At 39.7% G+C, this 18,502-nt stretch overlaps 1 protein-coding gene across 1 annotated transcript in view; it reads left to right on the top strand.

Moving 5' to 3' along the window:
- The window catches only part of LOC126092560 (muscle-specific protein 300 kDa), a 651,560-nt gene that overhangs the window by 495,097 nt on the left and 137,961 nt on the right, over nt 1-18,502 (top strand). The window contains exon 105 of the mRNA XM_049908233.1: nt 652-11,055. Coding sequence (XP_049764190.1) covers nt 652-11,055 — 10,404 coding nt within the window. The remainder of the gene's footprint in view (nt 1-651; nt 11,056-18,502) is intronic.

The following is an 18,502-nucleotide window of genomic DNA, read 5'->3' as shown; positions in this document are numbered from 1 at the left end:
TTTTTCCTGGGGTACTTGGTATCTTTACTTATATTGCAAGACATTAATACTTATTTCTTGTCTTTCATAATTTCATTAATAGTTGCATTTTCAATCACAAGATTTCTGTTTCTATAATTCAGTTGTACATGCTTTACTGGAATCTTTCTCAATCATTTTTGCAAGATTAATTTTGGGTCTCTTGCTTTGAATTCTGACTTAATTCTTTTTGCTACCTCCTACCCCTCCCCATCGATCTTGCAGGCATGTCGAGAGCGCATTCTCACCCTCCAGACCAAGATAGATGCACGCAATGAGCGCATCAAACTTCTGATGCAGAGAGGGACTCCTGACTTGGAGCCACTAGACTCTTAACATTTACTTATTGCTCATTCACTTTGGAGGAAGAAGATTGGGCAACTGCTTCGCTCGTCTTTTGTGAATTCAAAAGCTGAGCAATAGAGAAAAATCATCAGTGACATTGGAAACACTTAAAATGAAATGTGAAATGCGGCCACCAGCAAAGTTGGACAAATGATAAGCATAACCCAGAAAATGTATTAATTTTACAAAAATTTATTGATTGGAGACATAAACTGTACTTAGCATATATTATCTGTGTGATGGAAGCTTTCACACATTGTTAACACTGTTATTTTACTGGATGATCAGGGCCTTCAACGAGATATGGGCGCTTTGAGGACCCGTATTCAAGTGTTGATGGACCACATGCACCATATTGATCCATATGTGGTCATAGTTCCTGAAAAAATGGACACCACCGGTGAAGGCACCGAATATGACAAAACTGGTGTGCGTCAGAGGGTACCGGCATATGCTCTTCCTGTAACATATGCCGATATTGCCGCAGGTCGCACAAGCCCTTGTCCATTTGCAGAACAAGTAGACAACAGGAATGAAAAACCAATGAGAGTATCTGTCATAAAAACAGTTACACAAAAGATACTGACCAAGGAAGTGGAATCAAGTTCCAATCTAGCTGAAGAACCAAAAGTGGAAGAACATGTGCAAGAAATGTCACAAATTCCTCAAAAAATTATTAAAGAACAACATGAAGAACCAGTCATTAATAGCCATAATAATGAAATCAGTCACATAAGAGACACAGACACTATCTCAGATACTGAAGTTGCAGAATGTCCTAAAAACTTAACAGAAAGCATTGAACCTGAAACTGAAAAACCAGTTACAGAACGGAGAGGCAGATCACCAAGGCGTAGAGACATCAGTTGCAAAATTTCAAATGTTGCTGAGATTGTCTCTTCTCCGAACCGTCAGGTGCATGAAACAGAAGCTGCAGTAACACTTAAACAAGGGAAGTCCGAAAGTCCACAGATCTTACATCAGACTCCTAGGAAACAGCAACAGATAATTCCAAAAGAATCTTTAAAACCAGATCAGAGGCGTGGCCGATCCCCAAGTCCAATGTGGAATCCAGGATCGACTTCGTATGCTGATATACTTCGCGGGCGACATGAGTGGGGTGTTGAAAGCTATCATACACCACAAGACACAGCAGAATTTCTGCAGCAAGAGGTGCTTGCCCAAGCTGCACATGTTGATGCTGTGCCTATAGTTGAGACAGTTCCAGTGGTTGAGGCAGTACCAGTTGAACCTGTGTCAGCAGTATTTGATTACATTCAGCAGCCACCTGATCTAGTAGGATTTATAGCATCAGGTCAGCAGCTTCTTAATTCTGGTCTTGGGACGTATCATGCAACTGCTGAGCAGTATATTGTGCCCGAGACTTCTTTGGAAAAGCCAGCAGAAGATTTTGAGACCGTCATAGTTGAACAGCCAGTTTATGAGCAAGAAGTGGACCAGCCAGTGTCTTTTAGTGGTAAACAGTCATACGACTCTGAAGAATTTGAAATGATTGAACAGCCTGATCAGTTGGAAGATAATGTTACTGTTTTGTCCCATGCACCTGCCATTCCTGCAGAAGCAGGTGAACTAGCAGCAGAAAATGATAACACCTATTATGAAATATCAGCTGCAGGTAATGATACCACTGCTGTTGTTACACATAAAGCAGAAGAGGAACTTCAGAGAACTGAAAACATAGGAAGTCCTGTTGATATTGACCGATGCCATATGTCTTATGCACAAATCGTAGCACAAGGACTATGCACTAAATCTCTCCAGCCATCCAGCCAGACAGTGCCGGTGTATAAAAGCAGACGAAACGATCGATCACTTTCTCCTCGACATATGTCACCTGCAGGTTGTTATTCAAGAGAGTGGTCTGCCTCTCCTTCCCGTGAGCGTTTTAATACGGGGAGGGCTGAGTCAGCTAGATCTCTTCCGCCTGCACGAAGTGGCTCTGTACCAACAAGTGACACATCTCTAAGGAGTGTGAACAGTCAAAGTAACCAAGGAAAGAAAGGAGTTTTTGCTGATGCAAAAACTAATGCTTCTCTCCAGCCAAATGTTCCAGCTGAATGTAAAAAATCAGGGAGAAACAAACAGAAGAAAAAGAAAATCACTGGTGATATACAGATGGATAATATTCCTGTACAGCAGTCTTTTTTCTTCCCAGAAGTTGAAGACATTGATACCTCAACTAATGGAGAGCAAAAGATGGATATAACTAGCTTAGAAGATCAAGCTGTGGGTATCATGACTTCAACTGAACGGAAAGATGTAAATACTAAGAAGAGTAATATGAGAAATACCAAATCAAATACACACAGTCCTCAGACTCCCCTGATAGCAGAAGAGATTCTCAGTAACAAAGAAAACCAGGCTCAAAATGATTTAAAAATTATTGGAACAGAAGAGACGCACAAACATCAAGGAGATGTGGTGCCTTCTGAACAAGATAAAAAGAAAAAACAGAAGAAGAAGAAACCAGAGAAGCTACAAAATGATGATGAAATAGAAAAAGCATTGAAGGAAATTGCTGAAATGGAACATTTATATATCAAACACAAAGGGAAGAAAGAATTGCTCCCAGAAACAAAACCTGAGAAAGAAGAAAAGAAAAATGTCAAGAAAAGTAAATCAGTAAATAATAATGAGGGTTCTGAGACTGATCCAAAACAAGGGTCAGATGGTGGAATAGCACTGTCAGAAGATGCAAATATCACTCAGGAATCCAAAACTAAGAAAAAGCCTCAAAACAAGACAGAGGCTGTGAATTACGAAAACCAGGATACACCAAGATCCAAGCGTAGACGTGGAAAGAAGCAAGTTGATAATGGAAGCAAGACAGAATTAGCTTCAGTTTCCCATTTGGATATGGTTGAAGGTGTCGTGGAAATCACACAAACAGATGACAAAATAAATATTTGTCACGCCCCTGGTTCTATTCCATTTGAAGTAGCACAAGAGTCAGATGAAGTAGTGGTGACACTTTCTGATCCAAATAGTAAGAGTGATCAAAATGTAGACACACAGAGCAATACTGCTTCACAAACTAAAACAGCCAGTAGCAGGAGGAGAAAAGGTGGATCTAAGACTGTGAGTGAAAGCAGTATTCCAGTTTTAGAGCCTAATACTCAGAGTACTTCCTCAGCACCCATCTCACTGGAAGCCGACGGAAATATTCCCTTGAATGATCAAGCCGTTAAAGAAATACAAGATGCTATTAGAGAAACAGATGATCTATGTATTGATTTTGAAGAGAACAAGGCTGCTCAATTCCCTAGAAACACACTTCACAACTTTTCCACAAAAATTACTAAACACCCAACAGAGATAGAAAATAAAATTGTTTCTGATGCTACAGATTCTCTACAAAACTGTGAAGAAAAATTGTTTGCTTCCAAAGCAACAGAAGCTAGCAGTGAAACTCCTCCACCTACTACAGGGAAGTTGGAACTAGATCACTCTAAAAAGAATACCAGAAAGTCAAAGAAAGCCAAACATTTAAATAATAAGGATTTAAATAGTCACGTAAATAAACCTGGATTTAAATCTGTTGAACAGACACAATTGTTATACACAGAGAGAGGAAGTCTGGAACCACACCATAAAAATTATAGTGCTGATAACAACATTTGTGAAGTAGAGAGTAGTAATTTAATTTCAAATGCAGAAAAAGAGCTTACAGTTGAAAAGAAGCATGCTTTAGAAGAAACATTCACATTGGAGAAACCACTCAGTATTTCTGAAGATGTCGATGTTCTTCTAAGTAATGCTAAGTGCCTAGAAGAAGATGCAGTGAAAGTGGGAGAAACAACCAAACATCAAATACCAAAAGAAATAATGTTACTGCAAAAAGCAAGGGATGCAGATGCCAAAGAGCTGGATGTAATGAAACAGCCAACTATGGAAAGTGGAGAATGCAAAATGCCAGCATCCGAAGAGGATGACGTTGTTTCATTGTGTTCAGAAATACACACCTCTGAAAAGACAGGATTTTCTCCATCAACAGGAATGGATGATATGAAGTTGACAACTGTGACAACACAGACGATGATAAAGGACTTACCTACTGACATGAATACCAGCCATCCAGTTAGGGGAGAGACACATGTGCATGAAAGAGAAATTGTTCCTAAATTGAGTGATGAAAATATTTCTCCATCAACCCCATCCACAGAAGACACAACACAGAATGCAGACTCTGTTAGTACGACTAAGAAGAAGAAAAACAAGAGGACAAAACAATTGAAATCAGGAAAGATAAAAATATCTGAGGAGTTAAATATCCATGTTGAAAAGGAAGTAAGTCCAGAGCAGGACCAAACGAATGAATTGAAACATGACGAGGCTCCTGGGAAGAGTCATAGCATTGTCATGGAGACAATATCTTCAGAACAAACTACAAATGATTCAGAATTCAAAACTGGAGAAGAACTGGCAGATCAGGAGGTTCAAAAACAGTGTGACACAAAATCAGATGACACACTGGACATTAAGAAAAAGAGCCGCAGTAAACGTAGTAAGAAAATGAAGTCAGAAGAGACTACTCCAGCCAGCCCTGAGTCTCCAGGTGTGGATATTGTGCCTTCCAACAGATCTGTTGACGAACAAGTGCCATTACAAAGTATTACATCCCAAGAAAAATTTGTGTCAGACAGCACCAATGTTGGTGGGAACTCTACACAGAAGCCAGCATCTTCTAAAAAGAGCAAAAAACAGAAAAGCAAGGCCATCACTTCAGATGCGGACAGTGCACCGAAGGAAATTGTTAAAGATGTATCTGGTGAAGGAATAAGTGGCAGAAAAGTTGTGACTATTGTTGATAATGTGGAACTAGAACATGTAGAACCACCAGAGCTACATGTGATGCAAATTTCTCCAAGCCAAGGACAACTCAGTGAGGAGATCAAGGGAACAAAATTAGCTGACCAGAAGGTCACAACAGAGCAATTCATTTGGAAGGAAAGGAAAATGTTGGAAACCATCAGTGATAATCTGGAAGAGACCGCAAAAGTAGGTAGTGAAGCAATTTCCAGTGTGCAGCTTGTACATCCTAGAGAGTTTCTAATGGAAGAAAACTCTGACGAAGAAATTAAACCATCTACAGTAAATAAAAGTGAAAAATTTGATAGAGTTACAGAATCAATAGAAATAGCTAGTGATGTTGAAACCCCGAGAGAGTTTGTAGTGGCAGAAAACTTTAGTAGAGAAGTGAAACCATCTATAGGAACTGAAACTGAAAAATATGTTACAGCTACTAAGTCGATAGAAATCAGTAGTGTTACTGCTACTGAAACCCCAGAAAAACCATTAAGTTTTCAGGACTCTGAAAGGCCAGAGTTGATGGATACAGAGTTAGGAGCCACAAATTTAGGAACACAAAAGGAAGAAAAGATGAATGACTTTGTACCAGCGCATGTAAATTTGTTACACTTTGAAGCTGAATATATGAGTATACCTGGCACTTCATCTGATAACACGCAGGAAAATGTTTTTATTGAAAACAAGCTAAAAACTGATAATGAAGTAATGATTGAGAGTCAAGATACACAGTCTGGTAGAAAAGAAACTGAACATCCTTTGAAATCTGAAACATCAGATCCTGGAATTACTAAAGATATTAGCTCTTCCACTGCTGTCTCTGCTCAAGGAGAAGCTACAAGCAAGATAGGTGCTGTTGAACAAGAGATACAAATTCTTTGTGATGATGTCACCCAAGATGCTGAGATGTGTATTTGTGATGCTTATGCTCCAGAGGGAAGCAGTTTCACAGCAGCTGTAGATGATATTGAATACAAGAAACCTTGCCCACAGATACAAGATGTGTTGCAAGCACCAGAGAATCAGCAAATGAAAAGTGAGGAACCGTCAAGTCAGTACCAGAAGGTAGAGAAGACAACACGACAGAGTGAGGAACGAAAACCACTGGAAACACCTGATCAAGGCAAGGAAGAAGAGTTCCAAGAAGAAAGTGTGCAGGGTGGGAGAGATAAGCTGAACAAAGCAGGAGGAGCCAGTGCAGGGAAAAAAGGAAAGAAATCAACCAAAAGAGATGTTAAGTTAAAATCCACTTCAGATAATGTGAAAGATAAAACTCATCCTTCTCCAGTATCTGTGTCAACAGAAACACAAAAGTTTGTGGAAGAAATAAGAAGCGCAGAAAGCATGAAGTTAGAACTGTTGCCAGATGTGAAACAACATACGGACTCTGACAGTCAAGTAAAACCTGAAGGGCTTAGTAAAGTAGAGCCTACTTTAGTAGATACAGCAAATGCAGACTCTCAAATAAAAAGACAAAAACCAAATAAGAAAGTAAAAAAAGTAAAAATTGTTTCTGAACTAAAAGGTGACACCTCAGGTGCTGAACATACTATGCTTGAAGCTATTCCAAAATCACCAATTTCTGATTCTGAACATTCTGCACAAGAAGAAAGTGCAGGTAAGAAAAAGAAAACAAAGAAACCCAAGAATAAATTACCCATTGAAGGTGGACCAAAACAGAAGTCAGAAACTGATGCAAAGAACATTTCTGATGAGACTGTGACTGATGTAAAGAAGACAACAGATGCACCTTTACAGAGACGAGATACAAGGAAGAAACTTCAGCGACCTGCTGACATAATACCACCGCTGCATTTAGAGGAAAGAGCTACTAAGAACTCTGAAGCTCAAGATGTGCCTAATCAACATTCTTTCTTAGGTGCACCTTCACACCGTACTTCACCTTTTATTCCTGAAGTGCTCACTGACTTGGAAAGTGTGGTTTTGACACCTGAATGGATGGCAAAATCACCTCCAGTAAGGACAATCATAGAAAATCCTTTTGTTAGTAACACCAGCCATCAGCAGGATAATGTGGTCATTGTTGAAAGCCCTAAGGATCATTTTGATGAAAGTCAAAATGACAAAGAGGACGATTCTTTGCTACTATTATCTGGCAGTACTCCTCCATCATCTTTCAATGTTTTCCCTCAGTCTCCTGTATCAGCAGAATCAGATTCTGGTATTGCAGATGAACTTCTTAGTCCCAGACAGGAAGATGTTTGTGGCTTGGGTTTGGATGAAAATGCAGCCATTTTTGGATCAGTGAAAGAGAGGTCAAGAAAACCAAGGAAGATTGTTGAAATAATAGCACCCACTGATAAAAGTTTTGAGGAAGAAATTAAGGAACAGGAGTTCTCTGTTGGTTTGGATAGTGTTGAAGACCAAAGTTCCATTGAGGAAAATGTTAAAAAGCTTCAGCAAAAAATGAAGAAAAGGAAACAACGTCCAAAAATACCAGCGGAGTTCATTAGTTCTTCACAGAATAGAGATGTTATTCCTGCTGAGTTGGGTGAGTCTACATTTGACAGACCTACAGAAATAGATGTTCCAGTCACTGAAGGGAAGGAAGTTCCAGCACCTCATACCATAAACCTGAAAAATGTTGGTGATGTGCAACAAATTCTCACTTCCGTTGACAACAGTTTATCAAATGCTCAAGTTAAGTCATATGACAAACAGGATAGCATCACAGGCAGTGTTGAAGATGTTGACTCACGTTGTCGGGAAGCTAATGTAGAGCAAGATGTCACTGTTATGACAACTTCCAAATTAATATCAGATGTTATCTCCCCAGAAACAACAGCAAGCCCATTTAGTGATGCATGGATTAATGCACTTGATGAGCCTATCTTGTTTGATGATAGTGATGAAGATACGTCTAAGCTTATTGAAAGTAATAACAAAGAGTGCAGTATGAACACACAAGTATCTTTGATAAATAAAGAAGAAATGCCCTCTGGAAAAATAGAAGAAAAAGATACTCTTTTGGAAGAAATCTCGTCATTGGTTACTATACATTTAGCTCCAGATGAGGCTGTAGAGCCAAAACTTAAGGATGAAGATCTTCAGAAAAACAGAACAGATATGTCTGATAAAATCCTTGAAGACAGTCAGCCAGACAAAAGTCATTATCAGCATGATCTATTCAATAATGACGTTACAAGAAAGGATACAGTAAAGCCAAAGGAGATTGTGAGAAGTGAACTGGAACAAGAAGCATGCAAAGAAGTTACATCTGATGACAGAGGATTACTAGTGACTCATGACAATCAGAAAACCGAAATCACTGACTTTCTTAGCCCACCCACTGGCAGTATTGAGACACAACTGCAAAATCCTATAGAGAAAGCCAAAGAGCTGGAAACAGTGGCTATTCCATATGAAACAAGTGACAGTGATTATAAAAACAAAGAAAAGTTGAAGTTCATTTCCCTGGATGCATGGCCGATATGTCACACATACCAGGAGAGTGAAGCAAAGTGGCAATTAATAAATGCAGAGATTATAAAAAATGAAAAGGAAGGTGAAGTGAGAGTGGAGTCTGTTGTGACTCCTGCAAAGACTGAAGAGAGGCCAGAGTTTCCAGATGAAAAACAAGCCGCATTACCATGCAGTAAACAAGATCATCATGAGAGTGCTCCTCTATTTACAAATACATTACGCTATGATGTTATTTCTATATATGAAGCAGAGAGAGACTGGCAGGAAAGTGAATCATTAAAACAGAGTAATTTGGATTATGGTTATGATGTTACCCGAGAGACTGCAGGTGCAAAAATAAGTGAGGAAGATAGGCAACCAGATTCTGACATACAGACGATCAAGATTGAAGGAAGTGCAATACAAGAGAATGTGAAACTAAGAGAAACAGAGGATGCAGACTCTGATGATGTAAAGTTGAAAACAGCTACACAAGAAGCATTAATACCAGGAAGTACTGATAAACAAAAAATTAATCCTGTACAAAAGTATGCCCTTGAATGTCTTGCACAAGAAAGACCCTGGAACGATTTCTTGAAGTTCGTTGATGCTGAAAAGCAGTGGAAGAAATTAACCACGCAGAAGTCACTTACATTTCAGGTTTCTGCATTGGCTACTGAAAACCTTACACAGGAGGTAATTGTTACTGAAAAGCCAGTGGAACCTGTGAAATATGTGACTGCCGAGAGAAACACAGAAACTGAAACAATGCCATCTGCACAACATTCTGCTCTTGAGAACTTGGCAAATGAAAGGCTTTGGAATGATTCCCTGAAGCTGATTCATGCTGAAAGGCAATGGAAGGAACTCGATGCCATGAAGGACACACCCACTTCAGCAGTGTCCGCCTCCAAAACACTGGAAGAAGGAGTTGTTGACAGTACACAGATAGTTATTAAACCAGTAAAAACTCTCAAGCAGATATTTGCTGATGGGTTTGAGGAATTTGTGCCCAAAAACAGAGTTTCTACTTTTGTAAGTGCTGAAGGTGAAGGAATTCAGATTACAAAGGAGCCTTTTATGGAAACAGATAGGGTACAAATTCTTGAAGACAGTGTGCCAGTAAGTCAGCATCTTGATTCTACAACTTTAAATGTGGGGATTGGAGATATTGATAGGGAGGAGATTCATTTTACAGATTTGACATGTAAAGATGATAGTAACCAAGAGTTTATATCTTCTGTTACACCAGAAACACAAACTGATGTGTCAATTGGAAAATCATGGGCAGATATTGTTGCTAGCAAGCCTGAAACAACTGTAAAAATGTCAACACCTCATGAAGAAACTACTGAATCTGCAGCTGGTAGTTTGGATACTGAGAAATCAGCTGTTGTGGAGGGCACAAAGTTACTTTTATATCCTACAGAACAATCTGTAATGTCATTACCAAAGATACAGATACAGCAAGAAGAAGAAGAAGAAGAAGAAGGTGATATTAATCTCGGCGACCCTGCTCAAAAAATTGATCCAGATGGTTTTATTGAGATTGTTTCTAAGAAAGAGTTAAGGAGGAGACGATCAAGATCCAGATCAGGCTCACGCATTAGTAGTGATGTATCAAAGGAAAATGATGTAGTTTACTCTGAAAATGCTCTTGTATCAGAAAATGTTAAAGACCCCTCTGATGAAAGTAACATTTTGAGGACAGAAATACAAATTAGTTCTGTAGATGTCCCCTTTGAGAAGAACCATGACTTGAAGCTGAAGCAAAGGCTGTTATCAGGTCCATCAGATGAGAACACCAGGGAACAAACCTCGATTTCTGCAGCTGATTCAAATGACTTTAAGGACGAAGATAAAAGCAAAATGAAACGTGAAAGATCGCAACAGAGACTAGCTACGAACGATAAGCACAGGATTCGCAGAGACAGTAGCCGAAAGAAACATTACTCTGAAAGTGAACGTGAAGTTGATGAGATATTACGTGTATTGCAGAAGGAGGAAATACTGCGACAGTTTATTCCCCTTGATGAAACTTTCTGGGCAAATAAATGGAAATTTCATGATTCAGAAGTTCAGTGGCAGATACTTCTAGCCTTGTCAAGATCATCATTAACTGAACAAACTTCAGAAGTAGAGGCTTACAATGGTGATGATCATCGACGAGATAAGGATGATGGGGGAAGCAGTGGGAACAGTTCACCAGGCTCCAGAACTCCTAGAGGTGTTGGTGAGGGAGGGCATCCTGACACCACGACAGAGGTGCTAAGTGCTGATCTGCCAGGTGGCATGTGCAGCTGGCCTGCTGAAAGCACCTACCTTTCCTTAGAAGAACACACGTCCCGCCTCGCCCACAGAGTTGCAGAGGATGTCTTCACCAACCTGGAGGAAGAGCCGCACATCAGTCTTGCCAAGGACGATTGGGTATCACAGCTGAAGGTTCGAGATGTTTGTTGTGTGTTTCCCCTATGTCCTGGCAGACAGCTGTTCATTTTGACTGCTAATGCTTTTTTGATTCTTCAGTGTTTTCCTTTCTCTCCAGGTTTTCATAACAAGTGTTACGTTAATTCTTCATATATTTTGAGTTGGGCTGTACAGCTTCATTAACTGTTTTCAATTAACAAAATTATCATTTTGTTTGGCCATAGTTAAACCTTTGTTGTTTTTGGAACTATTTCTATTATTATTTCTGCTAATATGTTTAAAGCATTTGGTGATACAACCCAAATTTACTAATTTAATCATGCGAAATTTAAAACAAAACATGCTTGTTAGCCTAAAGCTATCTTTATAAAAAGTTGCTTTTTTTGTGTATTGTGTAGTATGCTTCTGTATGTTAACTAATTTAAAAATAATGCCTTTGTTTTCCTGTCCTGTGCATTATTTTTGAAAGCTGTTTGTCCTCGTAGCTCTGCTTATTTTTTGTATAATGCAATGTAGCTGCTGTATCTTTTTCAGCTTTTTATATTATTTGTAGCATCTACATAAATTATTTTTTTAAAATTTTAAATGGTGTATCAAATAAATAATGTTTTATTAACTGACTTAGATATAGATAAAGAGATCATCACTGACAGATGTTATTCTTTGCACCAGCTGGCTGCACTGAAGCACTTGGCATAAAGCCTTGCTTGACACAATAGTGATAAGCACCGTCTGCAATCCCAGATACTACTCTTATCATCCTTTCCCAGGTGTCTTAAGCTACTATACTATGAATGAACATCATAGGTTTGCTATAGGTCAAGTGGTTCAGATTAAAGTGATGCAAAGTATATTTCATTATTGTAATTCAGCTAGCATGATTGTACATTGTAGCTTTTGCATTATAAGTTGTGAATCACCACAAATGTCAGTCTGCCCTCTATAATATTTTAGGAGATGTAAGACACATTTATTCTTTTGTAGCATCAAGCTGTTGATCATGGTCGGAGGACTTAGTGTATTATGGTAGGAGTAAACATTGTGTCAGTACAGGTTTGCAATCCGTAACTTTACCCTTAATCTACAATGACATACCAGCACACTGCATTTAATATTCATGTGCAATGTATGTACGTAATGCACAGCTCGAGTGGCGTGCCATAAGACCGATCCATAAATGGCTAAAAGACAATTGGTTGAATGCTTTTTCATAGCAGAGTGTGAAGTTACATTATGACATACCTGGCATTTGCTAAAAAAGCTGCGAAATATAATGAGATTTTCACTCTGCAGCAATGTTTGCGCTGATATGAAAATTACTGGCAGATTAAACCAGTGTGCTGGACTGAGACTCAAACGTGGGACCTTTGCCTTCCGCATGCAAGTGCTATACGATCTGAGCAACCCAAGCATGACTCATGTCCCGCCCTCACAGCTTTACTTCTGCCAGTACCTTATCTCCTACCTTCCAAACTCCACAGAAGCTCTTCTGCAAGGCTCGCAGAACTAGCATTTCCTGGAAGAAATGATATTGCTGAATATGGCTTAGCCACAGTGTGGGGGATGTTTCCAGAATGAGATTTTCACCATGCAGCAGAGCGTGCACTGATATGAAACTTCATGGTAGATAAAACTGTGTGCCGGACCGAGACTCGAACACGGGATTTTTGTCTTTCGTGGGAACGTGCCCATGAAAGGCAAAGGTCCAGAGTTTGCGTCTCACTCCAGCACACAGTTTTAATCTTCCAGGAAGTTTCATGCTGCAAAATAATTCAGTAGAACTGTTTGTGTGAATCAGAAGTGCTTTTTGTGTGTATCAGTAATTTTATGGTTGTAATGAGCTCTTCCACAAGGATAACATGGTGTTCAAAGTACTGATAGTACACTCCCAGCCTTCTTTCTTCTCTTGCATACTAATAAGTAACTAGTTTTGCAGAGGAAATCTTCTCATTAAACCATTCAGAATATAATATTATTGCTGGCAGCACAAATAGATATCCATTTATATGGAAGCTATAATTAAAATTCTGTGCTAATTTTGAATTTATTTAGGTAATGATTTTTCTCCAGTTGAAAATTATAATAATTTGAATGATTCTAATCATGAATTATTCATTTGCACAGCCATTAACAAAATACAGTTCAAACTATGAAGTGTTATCCATCAGATTGTTAGTACATATGACTAGGTTACATATAACACTTTTGTTGCAAATTCCATTAATAAAAGTACATGGGAGAGAAATTTTAATGATTTACTACTACTACTACTACTATTTAGTTGCTATAATTGCAGGAAGAAAAGTAAATTATTGTTTAACTTCAGAAGTTGGTTTTTCATTATTGTTATTTAATGAAGAGGAAAATATTTGTAGAATGCTGCTTGCTTCAAATGCACAGAAAAATAAAAACTAAATTTAATCAGGAATCCACTACTATACCAACTGAGTTCCACAGATATAACTTTCTAAAATCGAGATTATTTGTGTTTAACATACAGTTCTGCTTTTTTCAATTTAATATTCCAGTCTGCTTAACTACTAATTTAATGCTGTTTTGTTGGTAAGGTTTTTTCAAATTTTATTTTATGCATTTGAACCATCTTGTTTATTGTCTGGTGTTTCTTCATATGAACATTCAAAATTTTCATGTGAATTACTAACGAGAAAATTATGTCAGTGAAAGTGGATAAATTGTGACTCCTATAGAGAGGTACACTTGTTTTCTTCACTATTGTTTATAGATTGTGTGTGAGGGAGATAAATGAAAGCTGAGTCATGATATGCCATGTATTGGCTTTAAAATATAACTGAAATGTTTGTAACAGTGAAAATATTTTGTGAAATCATTTTCCTGCAGCTGCCAGTATATTAGGTAATAATGCAAATCTGTCGACACTTTTTCTAGTTTCTTTAACAATCATGTTTCACTCCTTCCTGTGTAAAGTGTTCTCTAGTTTTCTGATTATTTGTCTCCAGAAACCTGACCCTAGGCTAGGTGTGTTGACATTTAATTCCCCTCCTGCTCTTCCATCTCTTGTATTACCACTAAGCACTTCATGTACTGTTAGTATTCATACGACCTTATGATTTCATTTTCTTGATCGATGTTCTGCTTTTTAGAACCTAGGTGATGATCTCTTTCTCTTATCACATAAATATATCATCACTTACAGCTAATAGAAAATTTTAATTTGGTAAAACAATCTTGTCTAATTTTTGAATATATTGAAGCTACTAAATTGTTGCTTTTAATTTTATGATACATTATTTTTCAGATTGCCGATGTAAATATTCAGATCATTTGAAGAATATACATGGTTGTTACTTCCTGAGCTTTGTTGGCAGAATGTTACTGTCTTTTTAATTAACCAACAGTGACACATATCTTCTGAACCTCAAAGAATATCACACTTGATGAATCTTTAACTTGATTTCATCAGTGATAAATATACATTTTGAGCAGAACATCAAAATATTCATCTTTATTACATTACTCACGTTAACTGTCAGTGTGAAAATGTGACATGTAAAATTCCTCATGAGCATTGCAATGGGGGTCATAAGTTTAAATAACAAAGTTGTGTATTTAGAGAACGTATCCCAGGAGACAGGCTTGGAGTACAAGTAAACACAGACATGATGGTAGGCGGAAGAATTGCTACACTATCCTGATATGAGTTAAACTAAATGAAATGGACGATACAGCTGTGGCTTGTTTGGTGTTCTGACCAACTTCCTAGCAGTAAGAGCTCAATTGTACCTGTAACACAAACTGCAAAACACTGTGTGTGTTTTCACTGATGATTTGTTATCAGAACTGCTCTTTTTCACATTTTTTATAAACTGAGTGGCTCATGATTTCGGGAACATATTTTCTACTATAGTTCTGGTCTGCAGCCTTATAACTTTGGAATGGAGAAGAACAAAGTTAATGGAAAGCTTAGAGGGAATGTACGTACTTAATGTTCATATTAGGAATTAGCTATTTCGGATAAAGATATTTCGGTAGAATGGGAGGTCGTCTCAAGGTGTGGCAGGGGGCGAAAGACATTCTGGAGGGCTGAGCGGAAGGCCTCTCCAGTTTGTCTGACGAACCGGTTTCAGGCTCTGTCTCAGGCTGATACTGATCTTCGGCCTGACATGGCTGCTTGTCCTGTTCCAGAGGTTGCCCCTCAGTCTGCAAGATCCGGGCGGTCGCAGAGGGTGGGCTTACTGGTAGTTGGGAGCTCCAACGTCAGGCGCGTAATGGGGCCCCTTAGGGATATGGCAGCAAGGGAGGGGAAGAAAACCAAAGTGCACTCCGTGTGCATACCGGGGGGAGTCATTCCAGATGTGGAAAGGGTCCTTCCGGATGCCATGAAGGGTACAGGGTGCACCCATCTGCAGGTGGTCGCTCATGTCGGCACCAATGATGTGTGTCGCTATGGATCGGAGGAAATCCTCTCTGGCTTCCAGCGGCTATCTGATTTGGTGAAGACTGCCAGTCTCGCTAGCGGGATGAAAGCAGAGCTCACCATCTGCAGCATCGTCGACAGGACTGACTGCGGACCTTTGGTACAGAGCCGAGTGGAGGGTCTGAATCAGAGGCTGAGACGGTTCTGCGACCGTGTGGGCTGCAGATTCCTCGACTTGCGCCATAGGGTGGTGGGGTTTCGGGTTCCGCTGGATAGGTCAGGAGTCCACTACACGCAACAAGCGGCTACACGGGTAGCAGGGGTTGTGTGGCGTGGGCTGGGCGGTTTTTTAGGTTAGATGGCCTCGGGCAAGTACAGAAAGGGCAACAGCCTCAACGGGTGTGGGGCAAAGTCAGGACATGCGGGGACCAAGCAGCAATCGGTATTGTAATTGTAAACTGTCGAAGCTGCGTTGGTAAACTTCAAGCGCCGATAGAAAGCACCGAAGCTGAAATCGTTATAGGTACAGAAAGCTGGCTGAAGCCAGAGATAAATTCTGCCGAAATTTTTACAAACGTACAGACGGTGTTTAGAAAGGATAGATTGCATGCAACCGGTGGTGGAGTGTTCATTGCTGTTAGTAGTAGTTTATCCTGTAGTGAAGTAGAAGTGGATAGATCCTGTGAATTATTATGGGTGGAGGTTACACTCAACAACCGAGCTAGGTTAATAATTGGCTCCTTTTACCGACCCCCCGACTCAGCAGCATTAGTGGCAGAACAGCTGAGAGAAAATTTGGAATACATTTCACATAAATTTTCTCAGCATGTTATAGTCTTAGGTGGAGATTTCAATTTACCAGATATAGACTGGGACACTCAGATGTTTAGGACGGGTGGTAGGGACAGAGCATCGAGTGACATTATACTGAGTGCACTATCCGAAAATTACCTCGAGCAATTAAACAGAGAACCGACTCGTGGAGATAACATCTTGGACCACTGATAACAAACAGACCCGAACTTTTCGACTCTGTAAGCGCAGAACAGGGAATCAGTGATCATAAGGCCGTTGCAGCATCCCTGAATATGGAAGTTAATAGGAATATAAAAAAAGGGAGGAAGGTTTATCTGTTTAGCAAGAGTAATAGAAGGCAGATTTCAGGCTACCTAACAGATCAAAACGAAAATTTCTGTTCCGACACTGACAATGTTGAGTGTTTATGGAAAAAGTTCAAGGCAATCGTAAAATGCGTTTTAGACAGGTACGTGCCGAGTAAAACTGTGAGGGACGGGAAAAACCCACCGTGGTACAACAACAAAGTTAGGAAATTACTGCGAAAGCAAAGAGAGCTTCACTCCAAATTTAAACGCAGCCAAAACCTCTCAGACAAACAGAAGCTAAACGATGTCAAAGTTAGCGTAAGGAGGGCTATGCGTGAAGCGTTTAGTGAATTCGAAAGTAAAATACTAGGTACCGACTTGACAGAAAATCCTAGGAAGTTCTGGTCTTATGTTAAATCAGTAAGTGGCTCGAAACAGCATGTCCAGACACTCCGGGATGATGATGGCATTGAAACAAGAGGATGACAAGCGTAAAGCTGAAATACTAAACACCTTTTTCCAAAGCTGTTTCACAGAGGAAGACCGCACTGCAGTTCCTTCTCTAAATCCTCGCACAAACGAAAAAATGGCTGACATCAAAATAAGTGTCCAAGGAATAGAAAAGCAACTGGAATCACTCAACAGAGGAAAGTCCACTGGACCTGACGGGATACCAATTCGATTCTACACAGAGTACGCGAAAGAACTTCCCCACCTTCTAACAGCCGTGTACCGCAAGTCTCTAGAGGAACGGAAGGTTCCAAATGATTGGAAAAGAGCACAGGTAGTCCCAGTCTTCAAGAAGAGTCGTCGAGCAGATGCGCAAAACTATAGACCTATATCTCTGACGTCGATCTGTTGTAGAATTTTAGAACATGTTTTTTGCTCGAGTATCATGTCGTTTTTGGAAACTCAGAATCTACTATGTAGGAATCAACATGGATTCCGGAAACAGCGATCGTGTGAGACCCAACTCGCTCTATTTGTTCATGAGACCCAGAAAATATTAGATACAGGCTCCCAGGTAGATGCTATTTTTCTTGACTTCCGGAAGGCGTTCGATACAGTTCCGCACTGTCGCCTGATAAACAAAGTAAGAGCCTACGGAATATCAGACCAGCTGTGTGGCTGGATTGAAGAGTTTTTAGCAAACAGAACACAGCATGTTGTTATCAACGGAGAGACGTCTACAGACGTTAAAGTAACCTCTGGCGTGCCACAGGGGAGTGTTATGGGACCATTGCTTTTCACAATATATATAAATGACCTAGTAGATAGTGTCGGAAGTTCCATGCGGCTTTTCATGGATGATGCTGTAGTATACAGAGAAGTTGCAGCATTAGAAAATTGTAGCGAAATGCAGGAAGATCTGCAGCGGATAGGCACTTGGTGCAGGGAGTGGCAACTGACCCTTAACACAGACAGATGTAATGTATTGAGAATACATAGAAAGAAGGATCCTTTATTGTATGATTATATGATAGCGGAACAAACACTGGTAGCAGTTACTTCTGTAAAATATCTGGGAGTATGCGTGCGGAATGATTTGAAGTGGAATGATCATATAAAATTAATTGTTGGTAAGGCAGGTACCAGGTTGAGATTCATTGGCAGAGTCCTTAGAAAATGTAGTCCATCAACAAAGGAGGTGGCTTACAAAACACTTGTTCGACCTATACTTGAGTATTGCTCATCAGTGTGGGATCCGTACCAGATCGGGTTGACGGAGGAGATAGAGAAGATCCAAAGAAGAGCGGCGCGTTTCGTCACAGGGTTATTTGGTAACCGTGATAGCATTACGGAGATGTTTAACAAACTCAAGTGGCAGACTCTGCAAGAGAGGCGCTCTGCATCGCGGTGTAGCTTGCTGTCCAGGTTTCGAGAGGGTGCATTTCTGGATGAGGTATCGAATATATTGCTTCCCCCTACTTATACCTCCCGAGGAGATCACGAATGTAAAATT

This window comes from Schistocerca cancellata, chromosome 7, assembly GCF_023864275.1.
Source record: "Schistocerca cancellata isolate TAMUIC-IGC-003103 chromosome 7, iqSchCanc2.1, whole genome shotgun sequence".
Taxonomy (NCBI): Eukaryota; Metazoa; Arthropoda; class Insecta; order Orthoptera; family Acrididae; genus Schistocerca; species Schistocerca cancellata.
Note: the sequence above shows the minus strand (reverse complement) of the source record. Positions and strands in the feature narration are given on the sequence as shown.